The following is a 24,209-nucleotide window of genomic DNA, read 5'->3' on the forward strand; positions in this document are numbered from 1 at the left end:
AATATAATGTAAATTTTTCTTTGCCTCGATAAATACGATGCACGCAACGTACCTAATCGTAAAACATTTACAGAAATCCCTAATCTATTGTTGCGTATTTGGCAGTAAGGAAGCGTAGTTTTTAAGTGTGGCCTCAGATTTCTTTGTAATATTGGATATTCTTTAGACTGCGCGGGTGTTTTTTTAATACTTATTATGTTGACTGTAATCATTACTCTCACTTAGACAAGAGGAAAGAAGGAGTAAAGTTGACTGCTTGTACTAATAACAATTCTTCACGATGTGTATTATGCAGAATATCTGAATGCATCATGGCTTTATCAATTACAATTAATTAGTTAATATAAAAGGTGTAAAAGAAAACAATTCTTGTTTCGGAGCAAGTTTAAACGGTATGTAAAATCAATGCTTCTTCTATTTTAAGTAGCTAGGTATTTTAATAACAGTGTTCATGAGTATAATACTTAAATAAAACCTGCATCAAACCTTCACTTACCGTCCCACCGGTCTCAATATTTCAAATCAAATAAAATCTAAAAGAATACACTGCAGGTAAAATAAATAACTACGTCAAGACTTAAATAATTTTATGTAAAACATACAAAAAAACGTTCGACAACGACAAAAAGTTCTCCATAGTATCTGCAATTTATTCGTGGCGAGATTTTCAATGCTCGCTAAATGAACCCGATGCAGACGCAAATGGTAAAATAAAATTTGTAGCCTTTCGAGTTTTCACATTGATTTGATCCCATTCATTCAATAAAAGTTATTTTATATTTTTAAGTATTTCCTATTTCGATCTTGAGCATCTCTGCTATTTTTATTTTTATTACATATATGTGACGTTTATACTTATTAATTGCTAATTGCTATTGCAAACCGAATCAAAGGTGGCGTCGACCGAGTGTGCGGCCTAATTCGCGGCGGACGCCTCACTCCAATTAATATTAAAGTACCTACTTTGAGAGTTACACTGAGCATTCGTTTCTCACAGAAACTTCACTCTCCGCAATCGGAAACCCCGACGAGAGCTGAATACCAAATTGGGTATCACTAAGTAATAATTCTCGGCATATTTTACAAATTATTAATAAAATGTCTAAATCAAATATGTTTTGAGAAAAAGTATATGTGTGAGTATTTCTGTGAAAAAATTAGGATATTAACAAAGGATTTATGAGGGATAATGACAGTGGCAGTCGATACCTAGTAATATTGCTACCGCTGCGAATAATGTCGAAGAGCTTATTGAGATTCTGATTAAGCCTCACTTGCGACGCCTAAAATGATTTAGTCATCGATGTGCTTCTCTGTGCCCGTTAGCTATGGTCGTGTTGGGTCCGTGGCGAGAGGGAGCCAGGGCCGGACTCGACACTCGAGTCTCCCGCGTAAACCTCCGACAACCCTCCTCCACTTCCACCCCCGCCGCCGCTTCCGCCACCACCTGCGACACGGGATTAGAAATACAGGTGCGTCAAAGTTACCACCGGCCGCGGTGTGTGGAAATACTCACCGTGATGTCCGAGAGGCACGCAGTAGGACGTGGCGGCGCAAGCCCGCGGCCTCACTTTCTCGTATCGACTCAGCTGCTGCAGCTCGCATTCCGAATGATGCTTATCTGTCGTCACATTAGAAACTGTATAGTCTGTGTTTAAATTTGTGCCCAAATGGTAGTCGCCGTTGCTTACCGTCGGAGCGTTGCCGATGTGCATGCTGGTGGCGACAGACGCGGTGCGGAGGCGCATCGTTGTCGCGAAGACCAAACGTGCGGAACTGTAAAGTGTGTTCGGCCGCCTCACCGCCAACGGCGAAGGTCGCGTAGGGGCTGATCTCGTACACGTCTACACACATCCCGTGCGGCATGTAGTTGTGACTAATTAGCCAATTACGTATTTTTATACGGCTTCTAAAAGCGAAACATTTTTCCTACAGATATAACTTAATTGTTTCAGATATCTGCTATATTCTTTTATAATTAATTAACCTAGTCAACAAACATCTCTCGTTATTGTCAAACCCAGCTGCGTCCACATTTATTCTCTTCCTTATTTCACTCTCTTTTCTTTCATGTTCACGTATTATTATGTATTTGACATCTTATTACTCAATATTATTTTTATACAGATTCTTTAAATATTTATTTGAATTTAAACTTCAAAAGAAAATGTAAGATCTGTTAAGGAGGTGGTGGAGGTGGTCGTATTCCTAAATTCCGGTCAGTCCTATCTGTCTATATGTCGTCCTATATACAGCGATCAGAAAAATTTCGTTGGCGCAACAGCGTGTAGCATTCAGATTTCATAAAAAATAAGCAATTTAAAACAATGAAAATATTTCGTACAACATATATTAAAGAGCTACAGCATAAAGTAAAGACAAAGCATGTAAAGTAAAATATGTTAAGCTATAGTTAGATTTCATGTAGAAACCATGACGGAATTATAAACGGTGACGTAACAACTCAGAATCTAAGCTTCGACACTATCTTTATAGGATCTATGCTCCTTGCTATTATATTATACAAAGTGACATTAATTGTCACAGATGTGTTTAATTAATATTAAGCTATTTTAAAAAAGGGAGATTTATTTTCCTTATACAATCCGATCTAGTACTAATTGCCAATTTTTCTCCTTTATACTTTTAATAACACTTATGTATCATATACTATCAAATTGCCTTTTTGGTTTTATTGATTACATATCGAATGACATAACGAGGTATATTGTTAAAACGAGGTTATAAGTTTAAACTAAGTTTATCTTACAGTTTAAATGTAAGGCATCTAACGTAGTGAACAAAGACTTTTAGATAACTTTGTTACATACCTGAAGCCGGAGACAACTTGTCGTGTTTGTAATCGTGCTGACAGTTGCGTAGATTCTGTTGCTCCACGCAAACAGACTTATCGGTACTTGCGCCCGAGTGACTGCAGCGCCGACCTTCTCGCCGCCCGCCCACGCGTCACGACCACAGCGAGCTACAACATATTCTGAGCAATAGTTTTATCGTTCACATGTGCCTTTATCGTATTCAAAATCGCCTACTATCATGTAGTTTTATATTTAGCGTACTTCGCTCCACATTTGGTTTTTATATGGTTTTTCTCGTTTGCGTTTTCTTGTATTAATATATTCTTATTCTCATATTGATTACGAGGATACTGATTTACCTTCGGCGGGCGAGCAGCACGAGCAGTAATGTGGTGACAGCGAGCGCGGCGAGGGCGGCGAACGCCAGAGACACGGCGCCCAGCACGCGCTCCGTCTGCTCGGTGCCCGGCGGCGGCCGACCCGCAGCACCTTCGCTGTAGAAAGACGTCGGGCGCCGAAGACGTTCTGCAGACACATTCCGTGATCTGAACCCCACGCTACGCGCTCGTGATAGCTTTATAATTTAGTTATCCATAATAAGTTACACTTTTACACTCCAACATGAAAATATGAAAACAAACGCTCGGAATCGATGCAAATTTTATTTTTCCAATAACGTTTTCTGTTATGCCATTCCGTAGAGTTGTTACTCGTCACGGAAAAATGAAATTTCTTCCACCTATTCTTTTTAGTATTATATAATATAAGTACGAAGAGTGCTGCAGCATTTATAAACTCAGCTAGTAACTTGGTAATATCCTTGTTCAAGTCCAATATGTGACGTTGTGATCTTGAACATATAAAATAACTAGCAGACTCGGCCAAGCGCTGCTGTGGCTAAGGTTTTTTTATATTACATAGTAGTAAACTATACAAGGGGAACGGTAGGAGAACTTATGTAGGACAAACAACGTGACACGTAATTTATATATATTAAAGATGTATACCGCCAGAGTGCGTAGTGGTAGCGGCGTAGAGTACAGCCTGGTGACGAGCAGTATCGGTGGTGGTCCAAAGTCGCAGCGTGTACCACGTGCTCGCTGACAACTCGCCTATCACCACCTGTGGCGTCCAGGGTGGTCATCATCACATAAAATAAACAATCTGAAACTACAGTTTATGCCCAATAAAGTCTTCATAAATTATTTGGGATCAGCGGTTTGTTACGTATTAATTAAATTAGGTAAATTTATGTAGGTACATATATTATTTTCACCGCTAATTCTAGGAAATTTGCGCGGAACAAACAATAAAGAAACGGCGGTTATACTTTATTTGATATCAATTATTATATTTATTTAACTCAATCTATGGGTAGATACCTACACCAAAGTATTATTTAGTTTTGAAATTAAAAAGTAGATTGCAACAAAACTTGTACATAAATAAATACACGGCACACATTTGTTATAGTTGAAATTTATTTATTTTGAATATTCAAACGCAACCTCTAAATGTAAACAATGCTAACCTAATATTCTAAATTTGTTATGATTTAAACACGAGTGAACCTAACGATAATAATATTATTTTAAGGACCAATTCCAAAGAAGTACATTGTTTCTTTCCATTTGTCGTCAACGTTTCTTGAAGTAGAGCGAATGGAAAATATGTTGTAGAGCTGAGTAGTTTATGTATCCATTTTAAAAGATTGAGATACGATTTAAATAACTTCGCTCGATAGAAAAAAATCCAAACATAGTCAATTTTTGACACTTTTAATTCACTTAATGACGAAAATGTATAAGGAACATGATTTTGAAATTTACACGATATATTTGATCGCAAGCCAAGTAATCCTTTTTAGAAAATTGATACAATTACATTAATTTAATGTTTTACATAACTAATTGTTATTACGGGCCGGTGCGCCTCAGTGCTCCAGCTCTCCATTGCGTGCCGCGAGACTTAAGGTGGGAGTCATTTGGAATGGTGTAAAATTTTATCTCAATTTATTGTGTGGGAAAAAAGGCTTTTCCTAATGTGTATTCCTTACTTTTATGAAAATATCTACATTACACCTATAATGCACAAGTGTACAAAACAAAACAAAAAGTGTTATTGAGGGTCATGAGAGTCAGGGACTAGAATTAAAGAGCATAAAAGTAAAGCCTACCTCTCGACGGTGATGCAACGCCGTGAGGTCGGCGTCAGCCCAGGGTGCGGGTGAGGCGGCGCTGGCGACGCGCCACTGTATGCGCACGAGGCGAGCACCACAACGCACGGCCCGACGAGCATCCACGGCAATAGCGCTGCTGTTACTCCACACTGCCGCTTCCGCCCCCTCGCGGCTCTCCTCCGGGCTTCCTCCGCCCTCCCACACCAACACTGTCACATGCACATGACTTAACACCAGAAGAACGCCGCTGCAGTCCGTTTGTGACGGTTAAACGAGGGCTCGCCTGCGTCTTCATTCGTGATGGTACCCACCAGGCGGTTTTGTCCTGACTAAGAGAGGCGCGGAGGGCGACGAACTGCCGGCTCGCGAATGCGCCACGGCACGTACGGAGTATGTGGCCCCGCAGGACAGCGTTCGCAGTGTCACGCCACTCGCCTCTCCTCCCATCTCTATCGTTCTCTCTTCTATATCGGAACGAGACTGCTCCGACTCTATGCTATCTTCTCTCAAACGTATCCACGAAATCGTAAAACCTGTTCAGAGTAAAAGATATAGGAAGTAATTAGGCTCTATTTAATTAATTATCATATCATAAAAATAATGAATAATTTATATCTATTTTTTTCTCTTATTTACTTCACTTCACTTTATTTTTAATGACGACTTATACTTATTTAGTAGTTTAGTTTATTAGTCCTTGAGATTGACGAACACAATATGATATTATTTTGCACGACGTCGAAATCAAATGACGCTTTTTGCTTGTTAGACTGTTTCGTATGATTTCGGAGTATTGAAAAGCTGAAAAGATGATAACCTATATTTTTTTTGTATTAGTAGTTCGGTCAAGTTTTTGTTGGCTGATGATTTTCGAGGTCAGGATATTGCTTTGGGGCAAAAATGCTGGTCTCGTCTCGGCAGAATTGAACCCGAACAATTAATAGTAATAGTAAATAAATAAGGGAATGAAAAGTGATTTAAATGTAATTGTGTTATCGTTTTTCTTGCTACTTATTAAAATTCTGTTATTAGAATCGCATTTATTTGTTAGAAAATTATTAATCCCTACTAAAAAAAATGTTTAAAATACATAATTATACGTATGTGTAGCGTTGTATGTTCGAACAAACAACGGGTAAGCGATTTGTACGATGCTAAAACTTAAAAAACACGAATCAATCGACTAAGTATTTTATAGCCACAAAAGAGTAGGAGTATAACTGACCGTGAGGCGGCGCCGCGGCATGGTGTGCAGTGCGCCAAGCGAGTTGCGCCTCGGTGTGGTCGGCGTGTAGAAGAGTAAGGGCGGGGGGCACGGGGGGCGGAAGGCACTCCACGCGGTAGGTCACCTCCTCCGAGCCAAAGGTGTTGCGGGCCGAGCACGTGTAATTGCCGCTCGTTGACGCGTCCAAGTCTGTATAAGATAAAGGCCACAACTAAACTGATTGCTGAGAATATCCAAACACATTAGTTATGGTTATAATATTCATTTTAAAAATATTACATACCACTTGGATTTGCTGCTCAAATCAACGGATTTTTTCTCAGTTCTCCTTGTTATTTTATTATTGTTATGGTAAAAAAATAAAAATACGTATTCAAAGTTTTGGTCAATAATGAGTGAATGTACACGAAAACGCTGACCTTGAAAAATCACATCAATTTCAAACTTTCCTTCAAGGGGTCGGGTAATGACTGCATTAACCTTATGTATTGCAGATAACACTCGTAGCGACACAACGCATCGGTGAAATGATACCGATCGCTAAAGTATCTGAATTAGTCCGGACTCACTGACCGTGCAGAGCGAGATGTCCGAGTGGCGTGAGTCGGGCACGCGGGTCGTGCGTAAGGGGGCGGTCAGCGCGCAGCCAGCGGGCCCTAGGAGGGGGGTCTCCGCGCCACGTGCAGGCCAGTTGCAGCGCTCGACCGCATCCAACTCGAGTCCACAAGCCGAACGATAGCACCCGCACACCCGCTGCACGTGTGTCGAAGCTTAGACTTAGACGTATGAATAAATTATGCAATTATTGAATATTGACTTAGAAATGGCTAAACCTCTGGCGGTGGTAGTGGCGGGTTGCGGAGCGGAAGGCTCGCCCTCGCCGGCGGCGGAATGCGCCGTGACCCAGGCTTCGTAAGTGGCGCCCTCGGTAAGAGGTCGCAACTCGGCCATTCCGCCCAAGCCGACCAACTTTTCGCCATCCTCGACGGGCACTCTCGTCGACTGCGGCGGTCGCTCTCTGCGACAAATCGAAATCGTGAATGTGAAGCCTAATGTTGCGATGGATGCTTACGTTCGACAGTTACCTGCCCAGCTCTCTATAGAAGACGGTGTAATAGAGTACCGGTCCAGTGGCCCTCACGGGTGGCAGCCAGCTGACTGCCAAAGCTGAAGCGGACGTGGCCACTACTTTTATGGCGGCCGGTGGTCCTGGAACTGTACTCGCGTTTAAACTATATACTTACCTTAATAAAGAATATTAAGGGATCGGCGTTCAGTCGTGTATAGACATAACACTATTAAATTATTATAGGTAAACGTCTTAGCTGAATTGCAAATATTAAATACCAACAGAATCAAGTTATGTCTTATCAGGTTTGACCAATTGTTCGCTTGTAGTGGCAGAGAGGATAAGCTGACCGTCCTGGTGTGTGGCACAGCGCAAAGGTGGGGCAGGAGCACCGTCTCCGGCGGCAGTGTAGGCCAACGCCTGCACGGTGTAGTTGACGTGCGGCTGCAGCGCCAGTACGAGCGTTTCCACGCCCGACACCCGCTTCACCTCTGCGCCCCAACTTCCAGTGCTCCCCCCGCTCGCACCCCGCACGTCCCACTCCATCCATTCCGCCGCTGATAACAAACAACTGACATTGTTCAGCTACAATTGCCTTTTGTAATTCTTAGACTAATCTTTATTATTTGATAAGGTTATGCACTATGAAACACTATTAATGATCGCCAAATCGTACTCACTGAGTTCAGGCCGATACAGAAGTTTATAACCCAACAGCGCTCCGTGGTGTGCGTGCGCAGGCGGCGGAGACCACTCCACTTTGAGGCTCTGCGGTGATACCGCTCTACAGCGAACTGCACGCGGGCCCTCCGATGGCACTTTATTAGATTTTTTAACTTGTATTTCTGTATTTATTTATTGAATTGATACAAAGTAAACAGGTTTCATGTAATTTCGATTAATATCTAGATATCATAAAGAGGCTTACCACTCTCTTTAGTTAACGTGTTCACTGGGGGCGTGGCCGGTCCGGCACCAGCGCTATTGAAAGCTCTGACGCTCACTGAATATCTGTTAAAAATTATAATTAAGTGTTCTGCGTCTCGTCCTATACAGTCGTCATTATTGAAATGAACTTACCTTGTATAATGTTCCAGTCCTTCAATGATGTACTTCGTGACCTTTCCTCGGACAGTGGCGAACTCCATACCGACGTTGGCACCGCCCGACACCGCACCGTCAGCCGACACCCACCACCACACCGTGTACCCGAGGAGCTCCCCGTTCCAAGACGACTGCGACGGCGCCTGCGTCATACGCGACCGACTTTACGAGCGGGCTACATATGGATCTCAGATCTCACACACAATAATCACCGTTCATAGAGCTGCTTGGTATACTCCAAGGGACGAGTGTTACCTGCCAGGCTAGTTCGACGGTGGCAGGCCGTGGAGCAGATGCCCGCAGACCGAGGGGTGGGCGGGAAGGCGGCTCGTGCTGCGTGAGGGCCAGGACGGCGCGGGTATGTGTAGACGCAAATTGTGCTGTCAGCGTGCGAGCCCGCACCAAATAAGCTGTGGCTGGTTCCAGCGAATCTATAGTGGCGCTCTCCACGCTAAAGGAATTTCAATCTTAGGTAATGGGATGGGATCCATTAAAGTTTTCAATTTGTTTACACATTATGTACGCTTGGGTTTAAGAAAGAAAAACATTTATTTAGCGTGATCTTGTAACATTGCGTTTCATAAAGCCGTTACTCACTCAGAATAAGCGTCGTGGGAGGGCGGGGAGACCGACACATTATGCGCTCGCGCGTCTGACCAGCCGTCGGAAGCAGGAGGAAGGTGCGTATGCGGCCGATACTGCAGCTCATAAGAAACCACGGGTGAGTTGCCGTCGTATGGTCGCCGCCACGACACTCGCACCGATCTAGATGTCGTCTCCACCACACGAAAGTCGCTCGGTGGCTCTGGCGGCTCTGAGTGTTTGTATTCAATTTATATTTCAGGGTTTCTGAAGTCATTTCAGTTTCAGATTCGCCTAACCAATTCGTGATTTCGTCACCTTGTACAGCAAGATGCAAGAAGTGGTCTGAGCGGCCGTAGGGGTTCGAGCCCTGGCAGCGGTACACACCGGAGTCCCGTCTTCCGGCGCGCTCTACAACCAGCTCGCTGCGCAGACCCTCTGCACTACGCGTCTCCGAAATACTCATCCTACGCATAAACAAGTTCTTTTGAAACGGCGTTCTAGTAAATATAAAATTATCGTTTTATTAAAGCTTAGAACCTAAAACTTCCGTTTCATTTTGGGAGTAACACACAGCCCACCTTATTAAGACCGAAGGCGAGACAGACAGAAATTACTCGATTGATTTGACTTATAAAGATTATTCATCAAAGTCTCCACACCTGTAGTCAGAGTTAGGGAGCGGTCGGCCGGCGTGCGTCCAGGCGATGGCGAGTGGGGTGTCGCCGCGCACCGCGCACACCAGCCGGACAGACTCGCCCTGCGCCGCTGACACGTTTGCCGACTGAGACTCGAACCGCGCCGGTTCTTAATTTTTTGTATATTATATATCCATTAATAATAAGATGCCACTACGAAAACATTATACAATTTTGACAAATTAAAATATAGTTTCTTGCTTTTCGTATGCATACTAACTACAAGAATGTTTCTGAAGTCAGTGGTATTCAATTGCTTAGCAATAGCCAGATCTCAATATTACAGCTTGTAACTCACTCTACACTCGACACTCGGAATTGACATACAAAATACCGCATCTGTCGTGTTATAAACGAGCCAAACAACAACAAAACAAGCACTATAATAATAATAATAAGGCAAATTGTGATTTTCAATTACCATTGACGTGTATTTTGAGAGTCTTGGCGAGTGGCGGCGGCACTCCGTTATCGGCACGGCAGCGGTATCGGCCGGAGTGGTCGGCACGCGCCGCCGCCAACCACAACGACCCATTGCTCAGCACCGCCGGCTCTGATACGGCACCCAATGCTGTCTCTGTGTTTCCTGCCCATGCATCAAACTCAAAATATCTTTATCCATATAGGTAAACAAGTACACTTATGAACGTCAAAAAAATAATTAAAATAATTAAATGTACATTTACTACCAGTTCGCAAGTCAAGGGCGTAGAGCGGGCAAGAAGAACTGGCAAGGAACTTTCCCCATTCTATAATCGCTAAGTTTTTCATACTGATTGTCTGAACTGGAGAGATAGATACATGTACGGCGATAATGCGCACTATTCATCTTAAGTCACATATTAATAAAAGATTCGCATTTACATCTCACCGGTTAGTTTGGTCCAATAGACGGAGGGAAGCGGGTGGCCTCGTGCGTCGCACGAGATGGTGAGGGACCCGTTGAGCAAAACTGCGCCGTCAGCCGGCTCCGTTTGCCAATACGGTGGTACTGTATGCATACGATTGACATTGTCGATAGTATGTCAGAAATGAACCGTCTAAGCTCATGTCTCTCGCTCACTCATAAAGGAAATGAAACTATGTGCATTAAAGGGTTCTACTGCTCGAGATCGGCAACATTATGTAGGTATTCTATATTACTATGGTTTACAAAGAACAAAGTACTTCCTACTTATGAAGCATCAAAAGCAATAATAGCTTAATAATAAAGTGAAATTATTTCACTTTTTAGATAATAAGATAGCTGTAAGCTAATACAGTTTTTGTTTACTCTCTTCATAAATCTCAAACTGAAAGTCATTTTTCTAAGAGGTTTAAAACCTAACTTTTGCAGCCAGAAAGTTTCGAGTGATGCGGAAATTTTAAGTCGTTAGATGGACGTCGCAGGATAAAACTTCATTTATTTCTTATGACATGTTATCGAGAGTCAAGTTTCGCTACCTTTGACGGCGACCTCGGCGGAGGCGTTGGCTCGTCCGGCGGCGTTCGTGGCGACGCATGTGTATACGCCGCTGTGCGCCGCCGAGACCCTTTTGAACACCAGCATGCTGTAGAATTCCGCACCGCGCTCTTCCACCTGCGGTATTATCAGCGCCATTATTGAATGACAAAACGAGTTCTATAAGCGAATGAGTAGTGCAAGAAACTTTGGAGATATAATGGGAAGGTGGACCTGTAGCGCGGTAGAGACTGGCAGACGATCTTTGAGCCAAGAGAAGTAGACGGGCATGTCGCCCGATGTCACGGTGCAGGTGAGTTGGGCGCGGTCGGCGGCGCGTAGCGCAGGCGGCGGCGAAAGCGATACTACCGGCGGTGACACCACCGACACTTGCACCTGACGTTGACACCACAATCGTAATAACTCTCGTTTAAATTCGATTTACAATCACACGTTTAAATTGAATAATCACCTCTCGTCTAGCTAATTCTCCTCCCGGTGTCATAACTGAACAGGTCCAGCCGCCTTGATCTCTGCTCTTGTCCACGTTGATAATAGTCAAACGGCCGTCTTGCTGTTGATATCTCGCATCGGAACCCATTCCTCCTTCCCATTTCACCGAGCTGGATTGAAAGATTAACGTCAAAGTTTGACCTTGCTCTTCTTTATAGACCGACTAAAAAATTTAATAGACACGTAAAACGTACTCGATTGGAAAGCCGTAGTACGGACACCAGACTGAAATTTCCGTCCCAGCCACGGCCTTCACTGGATTCATTGCTCGTATGTATGGTGGACCTACAGAGAGTATGTATTATTTTAAAGAAATTGTTGCGTTTTCGGATTCGGGATGTAATTCGTAGATTAAAAGTCCACGATGTACCGTAAACGTTAAGACGGGCTAAGTGCGCGACAGAGCCGTGCGAGTTTACGGCGCGGCACTCGTAGCGGCCTCCGTGCTCCACTCTTGCACCCCCCAGTGACAAAGTCGAGACCACGTAGTTATGGCTGCCACCCACGCCTGAGGGACCGCTCTCACGGCCTTCTGATATGGAGGCCCTATTCAGAAGAAAACGGATTATTTTCTCTTATACCATTATTTTCATTACAGTGATTATTAGCCCCAAGGCATTTGTATTAAGTCGGGTAAATTAGGAAAGTAGCCAATACGTAATAAAAAATTTGCGTTAGAAGCAGTGAATAGCTAGTTATAGCTACAGTTATTGGTAGCTGGAAATATCACTAGGATCTGAACATATAAGCGATCACGATCAGCGATATTTAATTGAATTAATTTTAGTTGCCCACTCGATGACTGAAAATATTATTAAGATAAAACATATAACATTTATGATATGAACTGCAGTGGCTTGCTGGTTTCCTCACGATGATCGATTGACTTCTTTCTGATTTTATACCTTCATGACAAGAAAGACATACAAGTTTAAAAAGAAGTTAGAATTGTTTTAAGTGAAACCAAATTGAGTAAGAATTTCTGTTTTGTATATTATTCTAATTTACATTTAAAACTACATGGTTAACTTGTATTGTTTAATGTTTACCAGTTGGATTCAATTAGATCAAGAGCTTCTTTGAAAATATTCCCGAGATATAAGAAAAATGTTGTAATGAAATGGGAAAAATTGAATATTCACTGACTCGACGGTATTATGCAGATTCGTGAAAGACCTCGAATACCAAACAAGGAGTTCGACGTTATTCCAAGATAGCTATTAAAAGCTTACATGTTTTCTTTAAGGCGTCTCTCCATGACGAGTGTATTGTGATAAAATATTATGAATTTTCTGTTTTCTTATCTATTACTTAAGTACTACGCCGAATCGCCGAATATTAAGTAGTATCTGGCAAACCAATTTACCCATGATGTGAGGGAACGGGTTGTCCGTCCAGGGTCCAGCGAAAGCGCGGAGGTGGGTCCCCGAGGGCAGAGCACTTGAGGGCGACTGCGGCACCGGGCTGCACCGCCTGCTCAATGAACGTGTACACTAACTCCGGAGCTGACTCTAGGAACCACGTAACACATGCATTACAGATCAGTTAATTATTATTTTGTGTTTCTTTAAATTATTTATCTGGCTATATTAAGCGTGAACCTGCCCATTGTCTCCTTTATTTATTCTTAATAAAATCAATTATTAGAAATTCATGAGATGTCGAACATTTTTTCAGAAGAGGAATAATGAAATTTATTATGAGTACATGACTAAACGTTTGTTTACCTGAAGAACGCCTCGCTCGTTTCCGTTTGTGAGCTCGAATACAACCCGTCTCTGCCGCTAATGAGCACCGCACACCTGACAATGAGGCAACGATATTTGTGTACTTGCTACAATAAACCAGCTCACTACACTTTTCTCCCAACTCTGTATATTTATAAAGCTACATTACGGAGCGGTCTTATATATAAAGACCGCTTAGAAAATACATGTATAAAAAATAAAATCAATTTACAACATCAAAAAGACTCTCTTCTCTCAACTATACAAGATATTGAAAGGTTTGAATGCGACGTATGAAATACAACATTTCATCGAAATATGTACTTGCAAATTAAATATAATATATACGAACTTTACAAATGTCGAAAGCTGTACCACAATTCAATCAAGTTAAAGTTTATTTTTCTTTTAATTGTTTTTATTTATGTTTACAAGAGATCCTCTGGCCTCTATCAGGGAAATTTTAAAACCTAAAATATTGAAGAGCGCTTGTGATACACAGAAAACAGGCCGCACCACTTTTCTGACTATATTCTTTAATTATTTACAGGCAGGTGGCAGCACGATCTCCGACGGCCGTCGCTTCTCTTTAAGGCTTGAACAGTGCTCAAATCGGTCAACTAGCCCTAGTTTAAATTAAATTGTTGGAAGAACTGTCGCTCATATGCATTTGAAAAAAATATATATTGTGGGTTGAAGCCTACTGTATCGATTGATAAAATCAAAAAAGATAAAAGCAATACCAATTTCCCAAAAAAAAATTTACCATCGAACCGTAGATTAGACATAAATTACAAATTCGCTCCAAAACGGTTTATGCGATTTATTTTAATCTTACACATATTATTAGATATAGCATATATTATTATTTTGATAAAAAAAAAATTGTATTAATTCGTTTCCTGGGCATGGAAAGTAATAAAAGGTAAATAAACTCAAGCGCAATGGGCTTCCCTCCGCAATTTCACACCCGCGAGCCCTGCATGCGGCCTGTCTTCAGTCCACCTCAACGCTTTGCGACGGGAGGACTACGCTTGTGTGTCGAAGCCAATAATAATTAAATATTTGCGTATTTTAGTTTTTACCCGCGGATTTTTTTAGAAATGCCAAAATATAAAAAGAAATATCAAGTGAGGCGACGACATGAACTTCGAAAATTATTGTATGTTATAAGTATATGTATATAAGTACCTACCCAAACAAAACTCAAATTTAGAGTTGTCAAGTTTCAAGTGCAACTTGTACAACCAAGTAAAATAAGTTGCTGAACCTGATACCTGATGGAATCTGAAAGTGGGTACTGGATCTCGAGGATGGTAAGCAGTAGACATACCGTCATTGAGCTCGTTGTAATCAGCTCAGCGAGACGATACTAGAAATGTGACTATATGGACCTGATGATGGACTCCGAAGGTGGATACTGAGTCTCGAGGATGGTAAACAGTAGACATACCGTCATTGAGCTCGTTGTAATCAGCTCAGCGAGACGATACAAGAAATTTTACTATATGAACCTGATAATGGTCTCCGAAGGTGGGGACCGGATCTCGAGGATGGTAAACAGTAGACATACCGTCATTGAGCTCGTTGTAATCAGCTCAGCGAGACGATACAAGAAATTTGACTATATGAACCTGATAATGGTCTCTGAAGGTGGGGACCGGATCTCGAGGATGGTAAGCAGTAGACATGCCGTCATTGAGCTCGTTGTAATCAGCTCAGCGAGACGATACTAGAAATGTGTTATATGAACCTGATGGTGGACTCCGAAGGTGGGTACTGGGTCTGATTGACTTTGATTTCATTTTCGGGCTTAGATATAACATGCTGCACTCGTAGGTTTCAGAACCAAGAAAAATATTTAAAATTTCAACTGGAAGACGAATCGTTGAAATTGATTATTTTTTCAATAAACTCAAAGAAATATAGTGGTATTATAGTAAATATTACCTAATATTTATTTAATATTAAATATTAATAAGTTCATATAGTCACATTTCTAGTATCGTCTTGCTGAGCTGATTACAATGAGCTCAATGATGGTATGTCTACTGCTTACCATCCTCGAGATCCAGTACCCACCTTCGGAGTCCATTATCAGGTTCATATAACACATTTCTAGTATCGTCTCGCTAAGCTGATTACAACGAGCTCAATGATGGTATGTCTACTGCTTACCATCCTCGAGATCCAGTACCCACCTTCGGAGTCCATTATCAGGTTCATATAACACATTTCTTGGATCCCAGATCTCCAACGACGGTAGCTCTGTCCCCGAAATAAAAAGGCGAATCGGCATGGCTAAGGATGCCATGACACGTTTAGGCAACATCTGGAAGAAAAGAGGAATTGGCATCAAAACTAAAATAAGACTGATACGGGCTCTGGTTTTCCCTATCTTCCTGTATGGAGTAGAAACGTGGACCATCCTGGCTCGAGAACGACAAAGAATCGATGCCTTTGAGATGTGGTGCTGGCGGCGAATGCTCAGAATACCGTGGACTGCAAAGCGCACCAACACATCAATCCTGACCCAACTTCGCATACGAACTCGCTTGTCTACCGTATGCCTACAGCGAATCGTATCGTATTTCGGCCACACAATGCGCAAAGGCGATGAGAACTTGGAGAAGCTGATCGTGGTTGGTAACACAGAAGGCAAAAGATCACGTGGCCGTTCACCAACCAGATGGACCGATCAAGTGAAAGACTCATCGTCTTCAAAGCTATACAATGTTATAAGAGAAGCGCTGGACAGAAACCGGTGGAAGCAGATAGTCCGCGCTAAATGTTTCGTTGCTGACCACGACGCTCAGAAATGAGCTGCCGACTAAAGAGAGAGATAACACATTTCTAGTATCGTCTCGCTAAGCTGATTACAACGAGCTCAATGATGGTATGTCTACTGCTTACCATCCTCGAGATCCAGTACCCACCTTCGGAGTCCATTATCAGGTTCATATAACACATTTCTAGTATCGTCTCGCTAAGCTGATTACAACGAGCTCAATGATGGTATGTCTACTGCTTACCATCCTCGAGATCCAGTACCCACCTTCGGAGTCCATTATCAGGTTCATATAACACATTTCTAGTATCGTCTCGCTAAGCTGATTACAACGAGCTCAATGATGGTATGTCTACTGCTTACCATCCTCGAGATCCAGTACCCACCTTCGGAGTCCATTATCAGGTTCATATAACACATTTCTAGTATCGTCTCGCTAAGCTGATTACAACGAGCTCAATGACGGTATGTCTGCTGCTTACCATCCTCGAGACCCAGTACCCACCTTCGGAGTCTATCATCAGCTTCATATAGTCACATTTCTAGTATCGTCTCGCTGAGCTGATTACAACGAGCTCAATGACGGTATGTCTGCTGCTTACCATCCTCGAGATCCACTACTCACCTTTGGAGTCCATCATCAGGTTCATATAGTCACATTTCTAGTATCGTTTCGCTGAGCTGATTACAACGAGCTCAATGACGGTATGTCTACTGCTTACCATCCTCGAGACCTAGTACCCACCTTCGGAGTCCATCATCAGGTTCATATAGTCACATTTCTTGTATCGTCTCGCTGAGCTGATTACAACGAGCTCAATGACGGTATGTCTGCTGCTTACCATCCTCGAGATCCACTACTCACCTTCGGAGTCCATCAGCAGGTTCATATAGTCACATTTCTTGTATCGTCTCGCTGAGCTGATTACAACGAGCTCAATGACGGTATGTCTACTGCTTACCATCCTCGAGATCCAGTACCAACCATCAGAGTCCATCGTCAGCTGATGATGATGACTCGGTTTCGGTATTTTAGCAATACTGACATTAAAAAGTTTTAACCTCAGAACGAATTAAACATGTAAAAAAATCATGTATGTACTAGTTAAATAATTGGCAGCCACCATTTTTTCTAGACCAATATTTATTTATAAATTTTTATATTTAGCTAATAATTGGTTTCGTATTCACGTAGTTTTGTTAGACTATTCACTATTTTGTTAGACTAGATGGCGTTAGTAAATTATTGTTTGTAGTAGAGGTCAAATCCTCAAAGTCATCGGCGTATGTTAGAGTCTTAAAAGTAATATGTTTCAAGAGCTTAACAATATTTTTCGCAGAAAACATTCAGATGGGACCTGGAGGTCTACCTACCTGTGCTACCTGCTCCAGAGTTAATTTGTTGCACATTCCGTTTTTATGAAATTTGTCAATCTTGCACTTATTATTTTTGAGATCGGGATGAGACGGTTCTTAGGATTTTAGGATATTTTTGTAAATTGTTATACACATGATATGTTGACATACATTATTTATGTACTAATATACAATAAGAGAGCAAAGTTTTCCTCGCAATGTTTCATAACGGAGATCTCAAACGGAATGTGACCCGTTGAAAAATTCATTCTTTTTACGTTTTACGGCCCGCATTCGTTCAGAATTTACAATGCCGTAAATCGAGAGAGCAAGCTAAAAATTTATAAGCCAATGAGATACTTTCTCTGGATACAAAATGGAATTGTTCCTTCAGAACGTACATTGCTATTTCAATAACTAATAAATTAAAAGATTAAACAAAATTATATAAGCCGAATTATCGCTATATTAACAATATCAATAACAGAAACTGCTTAAAAAAATTCAACATGAATTTATAAAAAATAGCACGATTCGCTACAAAAGAAGAATATGCGATAACCTCGTTATTCGTCGGTACAATAGATGCTTCACAAAACGAGCTTTTGACATATGAAAATAAAAAATCGTTTGCCACCCCTCCCCCTACTCCCGGCTTCTGCCCTTCTCCCAGATGGATGTCAGGCGGGAAATATCCGGTGAACTATTCCAATTTCAAGTTTCCTTTGGCTAAAGTAACCGCTGAAGCAGTCCCAGAATATATACTGCAAAGGTTGATCTCGCCTTCTTTGCTGTTTAATTACAATAACCACTGTCGTATTGATTATACTAAGGCCTTACACATTTTAACCAACATTTGGTGTTTTTTGCGCATATCGGAAATATAAACTCCTATTTGTCGGCCCTAATACACTTGAACTAATATTATGCGGAATGGAATTTCGAAGGGCATCCACATTGCCTGCGAATTCGGTGAGATAACTACAAAAATACATAATTATATAATTGACTGCTATACATGGCGTTCAGTGTTTCGTGCATCCCTCCGTCCGCAGGTGATAAGAGAGCACTGATAGGGTTTTCTCACAACAATTTGCTCTAAGCCGAGGCTTTATTTTTCTCTCTGAGTGGGGAGGAAATTTATGAGCGACCCAAAGCAATAAAATACCTTGCGAGAAAATGAAGGAGCAAATCGCAATATATTTGTTGCTCGGTGGCTAGAAGAAACCCATTTCGCCTTCATACGGAAAAATATGATTTGTTACAATGCGAGAAGGAAGTGTTATATTATATGTTAAATTCGATACTTGGGACGCTACGCTCAGTTCATAATGATCATCGTGATAGTCAATTAGTGTCTTAACACCTTTTTAGCTTCATTATCTGTACCATATATAATATAATATTAAAATAGTGATGTACTAATTGTGATACAGTATAAACATGTTGTGCCAGTAAAACTGAATAAATATTAAATTGTTTAAGTGAAGTGGCTATCAACCTTTTCGGAAACTGCACTAAGTTTCATGACTAAAACCTTAATTATCTAATTTGCCCCGAAACTTTTATAACGTGGCTAACGTAACGTAACGCAAACACTGATAGCAAACATAATAATTAATTATTTAATATCGCCGACAGCTCTAGCCCAAGGCAATGGCGCATTTCTTACATAGCACGTTACTGTAATTTATTTGACAATTACAATTATAACACAAATGAAATGAATGGATGAAAATGCGATAGGTATCGTTTAGTTTTCAAGTATATTTATTATATCCTGTAGTAGTTCTCGATCGTACGTATTCGTTCAAATTCACACTCAACCCAATGTCGGACCCTTTTCGTTTTGATTGCCGGGTTAGTTGTGAATTTGCACTTTTACACAAACTTGGAAAGTTGAATAATATGTAATACATATTATTATATATATTATATGGTATAAATATTTATACCTTAATATTATAAACTAGTGAAGCGCATAATAAAGCGCGCTCCCGACACAGTAATTCTTAACCGCACCACTCCAGAGGCTGAGCTAAGCATAATATTTATGGCCTGTCTTATTATGAGTCACAAGCTGTATTTTCAGCCTGTGGAAGAGAAGCTTTTAGCAGTAAAACCTATTGTTGCATAGCCTTCGTGAGACAAAGTGAGTACTGTCGCGATCCTAAGAAAATATTGTATAGATTGCATAGTTTCAATGAAAATGAAAAATACAAAATATCCGTATGAACTCACCAAATCTACCAGATTTAAGAAGCGATTTCTGATGACTCCTTAGTGCATCACACCCGGATTCTGACTCCAATTCCATGCATATTGAGCTGCAGCATTATAAACAATAATCATGTATTACTTATCAACTAAATGTTAAATAAAACTAAACGTGTCGCATAGTCACCGATTTTTAAAGCTTTTTAATAGTAAAATAGAAGTCTTATGATCTACACAAATTTTTTACTAGCAAAAAATTTGCGTAGATCATACTACGTATTTGTGTGTTGTTCTCACGAGTATGTAAGTGCGTGCTCCTATTTCACCATGCCTCCTGCTGATAGAGGACAAATCTTTGTTTTTAATTTATTTTTTAATTCTTTATTACTCAAGATATCATAATGGAACATGGTGTAATGGTTGCAGCTCCTTACAAACATTGTGTAAAAAAAACTTGGCGATTAAAAAGAGTGGCGAGTTCATTGCCAGTTCTTCTCTTCCGTTCTACTCCCTTGATTTGAGAACAGGCAGTAAATGTAAAATTAGAATCATTTAATGTATATTTCTTTTTTTTGACGTTCAGAAGTGTACATTATGTTACCTTTATAAATAAAATATGATTTTTGATTTGATTTGATTTGAGTAGAGAAATCGTTCTCGGAAAACTTTCATAGGCTTTTATTACTCGTTTTTGCATTGTGACAACATTTGAAATATGTGTACGTGTACTAGTGTACACACGTAAGAAGTGAAACTTCTTTATGACCTTATTTTTAGAATAATAATCTACTACATGCAACTTTACACAATTTTTTTAAATGAAGATAAATTAGAGAATTTCTAAATAAAAAAAAATACTTAATATAAATTCCGAAATATTTAATATATTTTTTATTAATTAATTAACCAATTTTTACAGAATTAGAATAAGAATTTGATTAATTGTAATATACATAGTTATGGTAGTGACAAGAAAAAGATGGCGCGTAACGGAAAAATGTGACGGTAAATTTATTTTCAACGTTGATAAAGAAGTTTTACTTCAGTAAACCTATCTTGCTAGTTGCTACAGTTTTTGTTCAGGTTTATTTAATTTTTTTTTAATTTAAATTAAACTTACCGAAACTTTACAAATCAACGGTAACGGTAGGTAAATATGACGAGGCAAATAAACTTCTAGCAGAAGGCGACGTGAAAGTATAAACATTAGCATGCCGCGGACTTGAAAGGAGGCGAGGGGCGAGGGGCGAGGGGCGGGGCGAGGAGTCGGCTCGCGTGTGCGTAATCACGCCGCATTCAAAATTCAGCCGTTATGTTTGGACGTTAAACACTTGCTAATTAATTTTATAGCAACGTTTTGTTTTACTAGTCAATTGTTTTAAATATTCAGCAGCCGGAATAAGTTCTGAAAATTATAATTTAATATGGAATGAAGATGGAAACAATAATAATAATTAAATCACTGAAAGTATCTAAACCTGTTAAAAACGATTTGGACCTGCAACGAGCGATCATTCGCTGATGCAGAATATAAAAGAGACCCCCGAAAGAACTTATGTACTTACTAAACGACTCCACAATCGCGATGAAAACGTTTATGGGGGCAATGTCTGGAGGGGTGAAGGGGAGAGTGAGACGAGAAATTAGTCGGAAGTGGGTCAAAGTCGCGCTGGGTCGTCGGCCCTCGTCGGAGCGTCTGAGGTAATTACGTAGAGATGTCACCCTCAGTGTGACAGTGGCTCTTAATAACATTATTATAAAGCCTAAAATGCTATGCTAGTGTTGAGATCAAAATGAGATTTCTCGACATTGCATCTGCTATTATGAACCATTTACTGCTTTTTTGTGAAGTGAAGTGAAATGTAAGAATACGAATTGAATTGAATAGAGCTTTCTTTAATAAAAATCTCATTATAGTATCTTCTTGTTTTTTGTATTCATTTAAAACAATAGTTGTTTTCGTAAAAATCTTAGGCATGTTAAAATGATAATAGAACTTCTGGGATTTACGTTGTGGCTTCATTATAAGTAATGAAATACTTACTTTCTCCCTGACTGAATAGGCTCAATGTGCGGCAAAGTTCTGATATCGAAAATATTTTTCTTTATCTTCCAACTACTGAAACCTGAAACGACGGGTCAACTTTAGCTTAACAAAAAATAATATCAGAAATCATTATATAGGATTCAATCCGTATTCATTGTGCCTTTATGCATTGGAGAGCAGGAATGACAACGAAGCACAGCGTAACACAGTGCAACTCGACTACGGCGAGTAGTATGAAATCGGGCGCAATCAACGGCCAGGGCCACTTCATAGCCCAGTGCCCATTTATATTTTGGGGCGTGCGCAATAAAATCAATACTGTGAACTTTCCGCGAGTGCACTGACCTACTCTCATCCGAGCCTCTACTCTCATCCACCACAGGCAGCACAGGCGAGATTTTTTTACTCGACTAAAATATGTACAGCACTTCCAAGCGAAATCACTATTAAATTCTCGTAGCTCACTCACACATTACGTAGCAATTCTATTATGTATTGCGTAGGCCGTTTCATACACATGAAAGAACATACATTTAAAAGGTTTTTTTCTAATTTTCTATGTTGTACGGTATTCTGTAAACGGCAAAAGAAATATTTTAATGATACTGGCAGACGGTGTAGATGGTTTATAAAATATCGTGAAATGTTTCGCTCGTAGCAAAAATCTCGCAAATAGAGCGTGGCACTTGAAAAAGATAAAAATCCATTTGGAATGCGCATATTTCCCCGCGAGGACTCCCGCACTCGCACCGGAGACAAAGGCCGGTGAAATTACAGTCTTCCTTTTAAATGCGAGAATGAATCGCAATGTCTCATCTCAAAGCTTTGGAACTTGTGGAACACGACACCGCGCGTCCGAATATGGAGTGTTCTATTTGTGCGAAACTCGGGATTTCGGTTTGCTTAGTTTTTTCCCTCATTCTTAATTATAAACGTTGATAAGGCTCAGTTTGGACGTTGAAAGCATTTTGTCAAAGGCTCATTTGTGCTTAATTAAAAATAAATGGGCTGAACTTCGCCATCTAAAGAAACATCCTCGAAGCAATTTGTAAAATAGCAAGCGAATTTTTGTACATACATAATATAGCAACATATCTATTTGCTTTGCAAAGAGAGCATTTAGAAAGAATATAAGGCTCGCATTGAGCTTTTGTTGGTGGCGTGTTTCTGTTTCGCAAACCGTTTGCCGCGAGACAAAAGCCGCGGGAATTACTTCGTGACTCAAACGGCTAAGGTTTTACCTTTCCTTTGAACCCTAGAGCAGATGAAATGGAAATGTTTATCTCTGGCATGTTTGTTTTTTTGTGTCTAAGATCTCAGTACAGGATAAATGCGATGCATTAGCACAAGACTAGCGTATCACTCACAGCGTCATACTCATGACTCCAATAAGTATTATCACATAGAACCGCACTTTTAAGACTTTATTCTGATGCTAAACTAACAAAAATAATACTTACTGATGTTGTGTAAATCAGTGGTACGTTTTCTGTAAAATAAGAAAATGCAAAACGTGAATAAAAAGGGGAAAGTAGTTCATAATAAGTTGAAACGAACAGTATTAAAAGAATACATTACTTGAATTGTTTGTTGTGTGCCGATGCAGTCCTTTGATAACACACACACAGCTTATATTTCTTTTTAGACTTCGCAATGAGGAGACTACCATTGTCCGAAACTGTGGATGTATAAAGTATGTAAATCCGTTATTAATCATTTTTAAATTTAGCTTTTTTGCCTGCATATAATTTTTACTGACTCGATTGTCATAGAAAATATAAATTCTGCAATATGATTGTGTAATTAATTCGGTCCAAAGTTAAACCTAAAGTGATTTGAGCTTTGACTCACGTTACTATTTGGTTCAGCCTTAGTATTCTGATAATAGATAATATATATAATGATATATACCGTTATTTAAACTCACAACTCACGTCCTCAATAAAACTCTCTTTGTCATTCACCTCAGTTTTGGAATCTTATGGCATTCTGTCAAGAAATTTCATTGTACGTTTTCATAAGAGGAGGGAATTTGTAAGTGAAATGCCGTGTGAACCGTTTTCTATGAATATAGTTATTTATTATTTTATTTTATGTATAAAGTGATTATTGAAGGAAAAGCACTAAATCACACATAGTATGGGCATAGTGAGCTTAATTTCAAAATAGATAAAAATCGTGTTAAATAAAACAACTGCTTATTCGTTGATTATATAGTATGTATATTTTACGTTACGTGTCTTATTTATAACTTTAATTAACATTTCATATTTATCATAACCCAGCATTGACAAGCCGTAGTGAAAATTTTCAGTCATTAACTTGCCTCCCACGGGACCTATTATTATTTTTAAAGCAGGGTACCACTGTACCACTACTCATTTACAAGAAAGAATCTCCGAATCCTCTCTCCTATGAAGTCCATAAAGAAGTTGACTTTTCTGAAC

The 24,209-nt window shown here is 40.2% G+C and overlaps 1 protein-coding gene across 1 annotated transcript; it reads right to left on the reverse strand.

The window, feature by feature from the left end:
* Window positions 1–1,751: 1,751 nt before the first annotated feature.
* Window positions 1,752–23,245, reverse strand: LOC110997504 (Down syndrome cell adhesion molecule-like protein Dscam2). The gene is made up of 30 exons (XM_045629638.1): window positions 23,223–23,245; window positions 21,760–21,841; window positions 19,740–19,825; window positions 13,355–13,429; window positions 12,994–13,138; window positions 11,998–12,173; window positions 11,822–11,912; window positions 11,587–11,737; window positions 11,349–11,510; window positions 11,117–11,252; window positions 10,545–10,664; window positions 10,095–10,259; window positions 9,638–9,782; window positions 9,294–9,442; window positions 8,991–9,207; window positions 8,649–8,844; window positions 8,370–8,536; window positions 8,218–8,300; window positions 7,970–8,107; window positions 7,640–7,846; window positions 7,306–7,435; window positions 7,054–7,238; window positions 6,794–6,973; window positions 6,221–6,409; window positions 5,307–5,528; window positions 4,993–5,204; window positions 3,824–3,938; window positions 3,176–3,341; window positions 2,832–2,983; window positions 1,752–1,844 (listed from the first exon to the last, which is right to left on the reverse strand). Exons 3-29 carry the CDS (start codon window positions 19,813–19,815, stop codon window positions 2,968–2,970), a joined length of 4,014 nt encoding a protein of 1,337 aa, XP_045485594.1. The 5' UTR covers window positions 19,816–19,825; window positions 21,760–21,841; window positions 23,223–23,245; the 3' UTR covers window positions 1,752–1,844; window positions 2,832–2,967.
* Between the last annotated feature and the right edge of the window lie 964 nt (window positions 23,246–24,209).

Source organism: Pieris rapae, chromosome 1 (genome assembly GCF_905147795.1).
Source record: "Pieris rapae chromosome 1, ilPieRapa1.1, whole genome shotgun sequence".
Classification (NCBI taxonomy): Eukaryota; Metazoa; Arthropoda; class Insecta; order Lepidoptera; family Pieridae; genus Pieris; species Pieris rapae.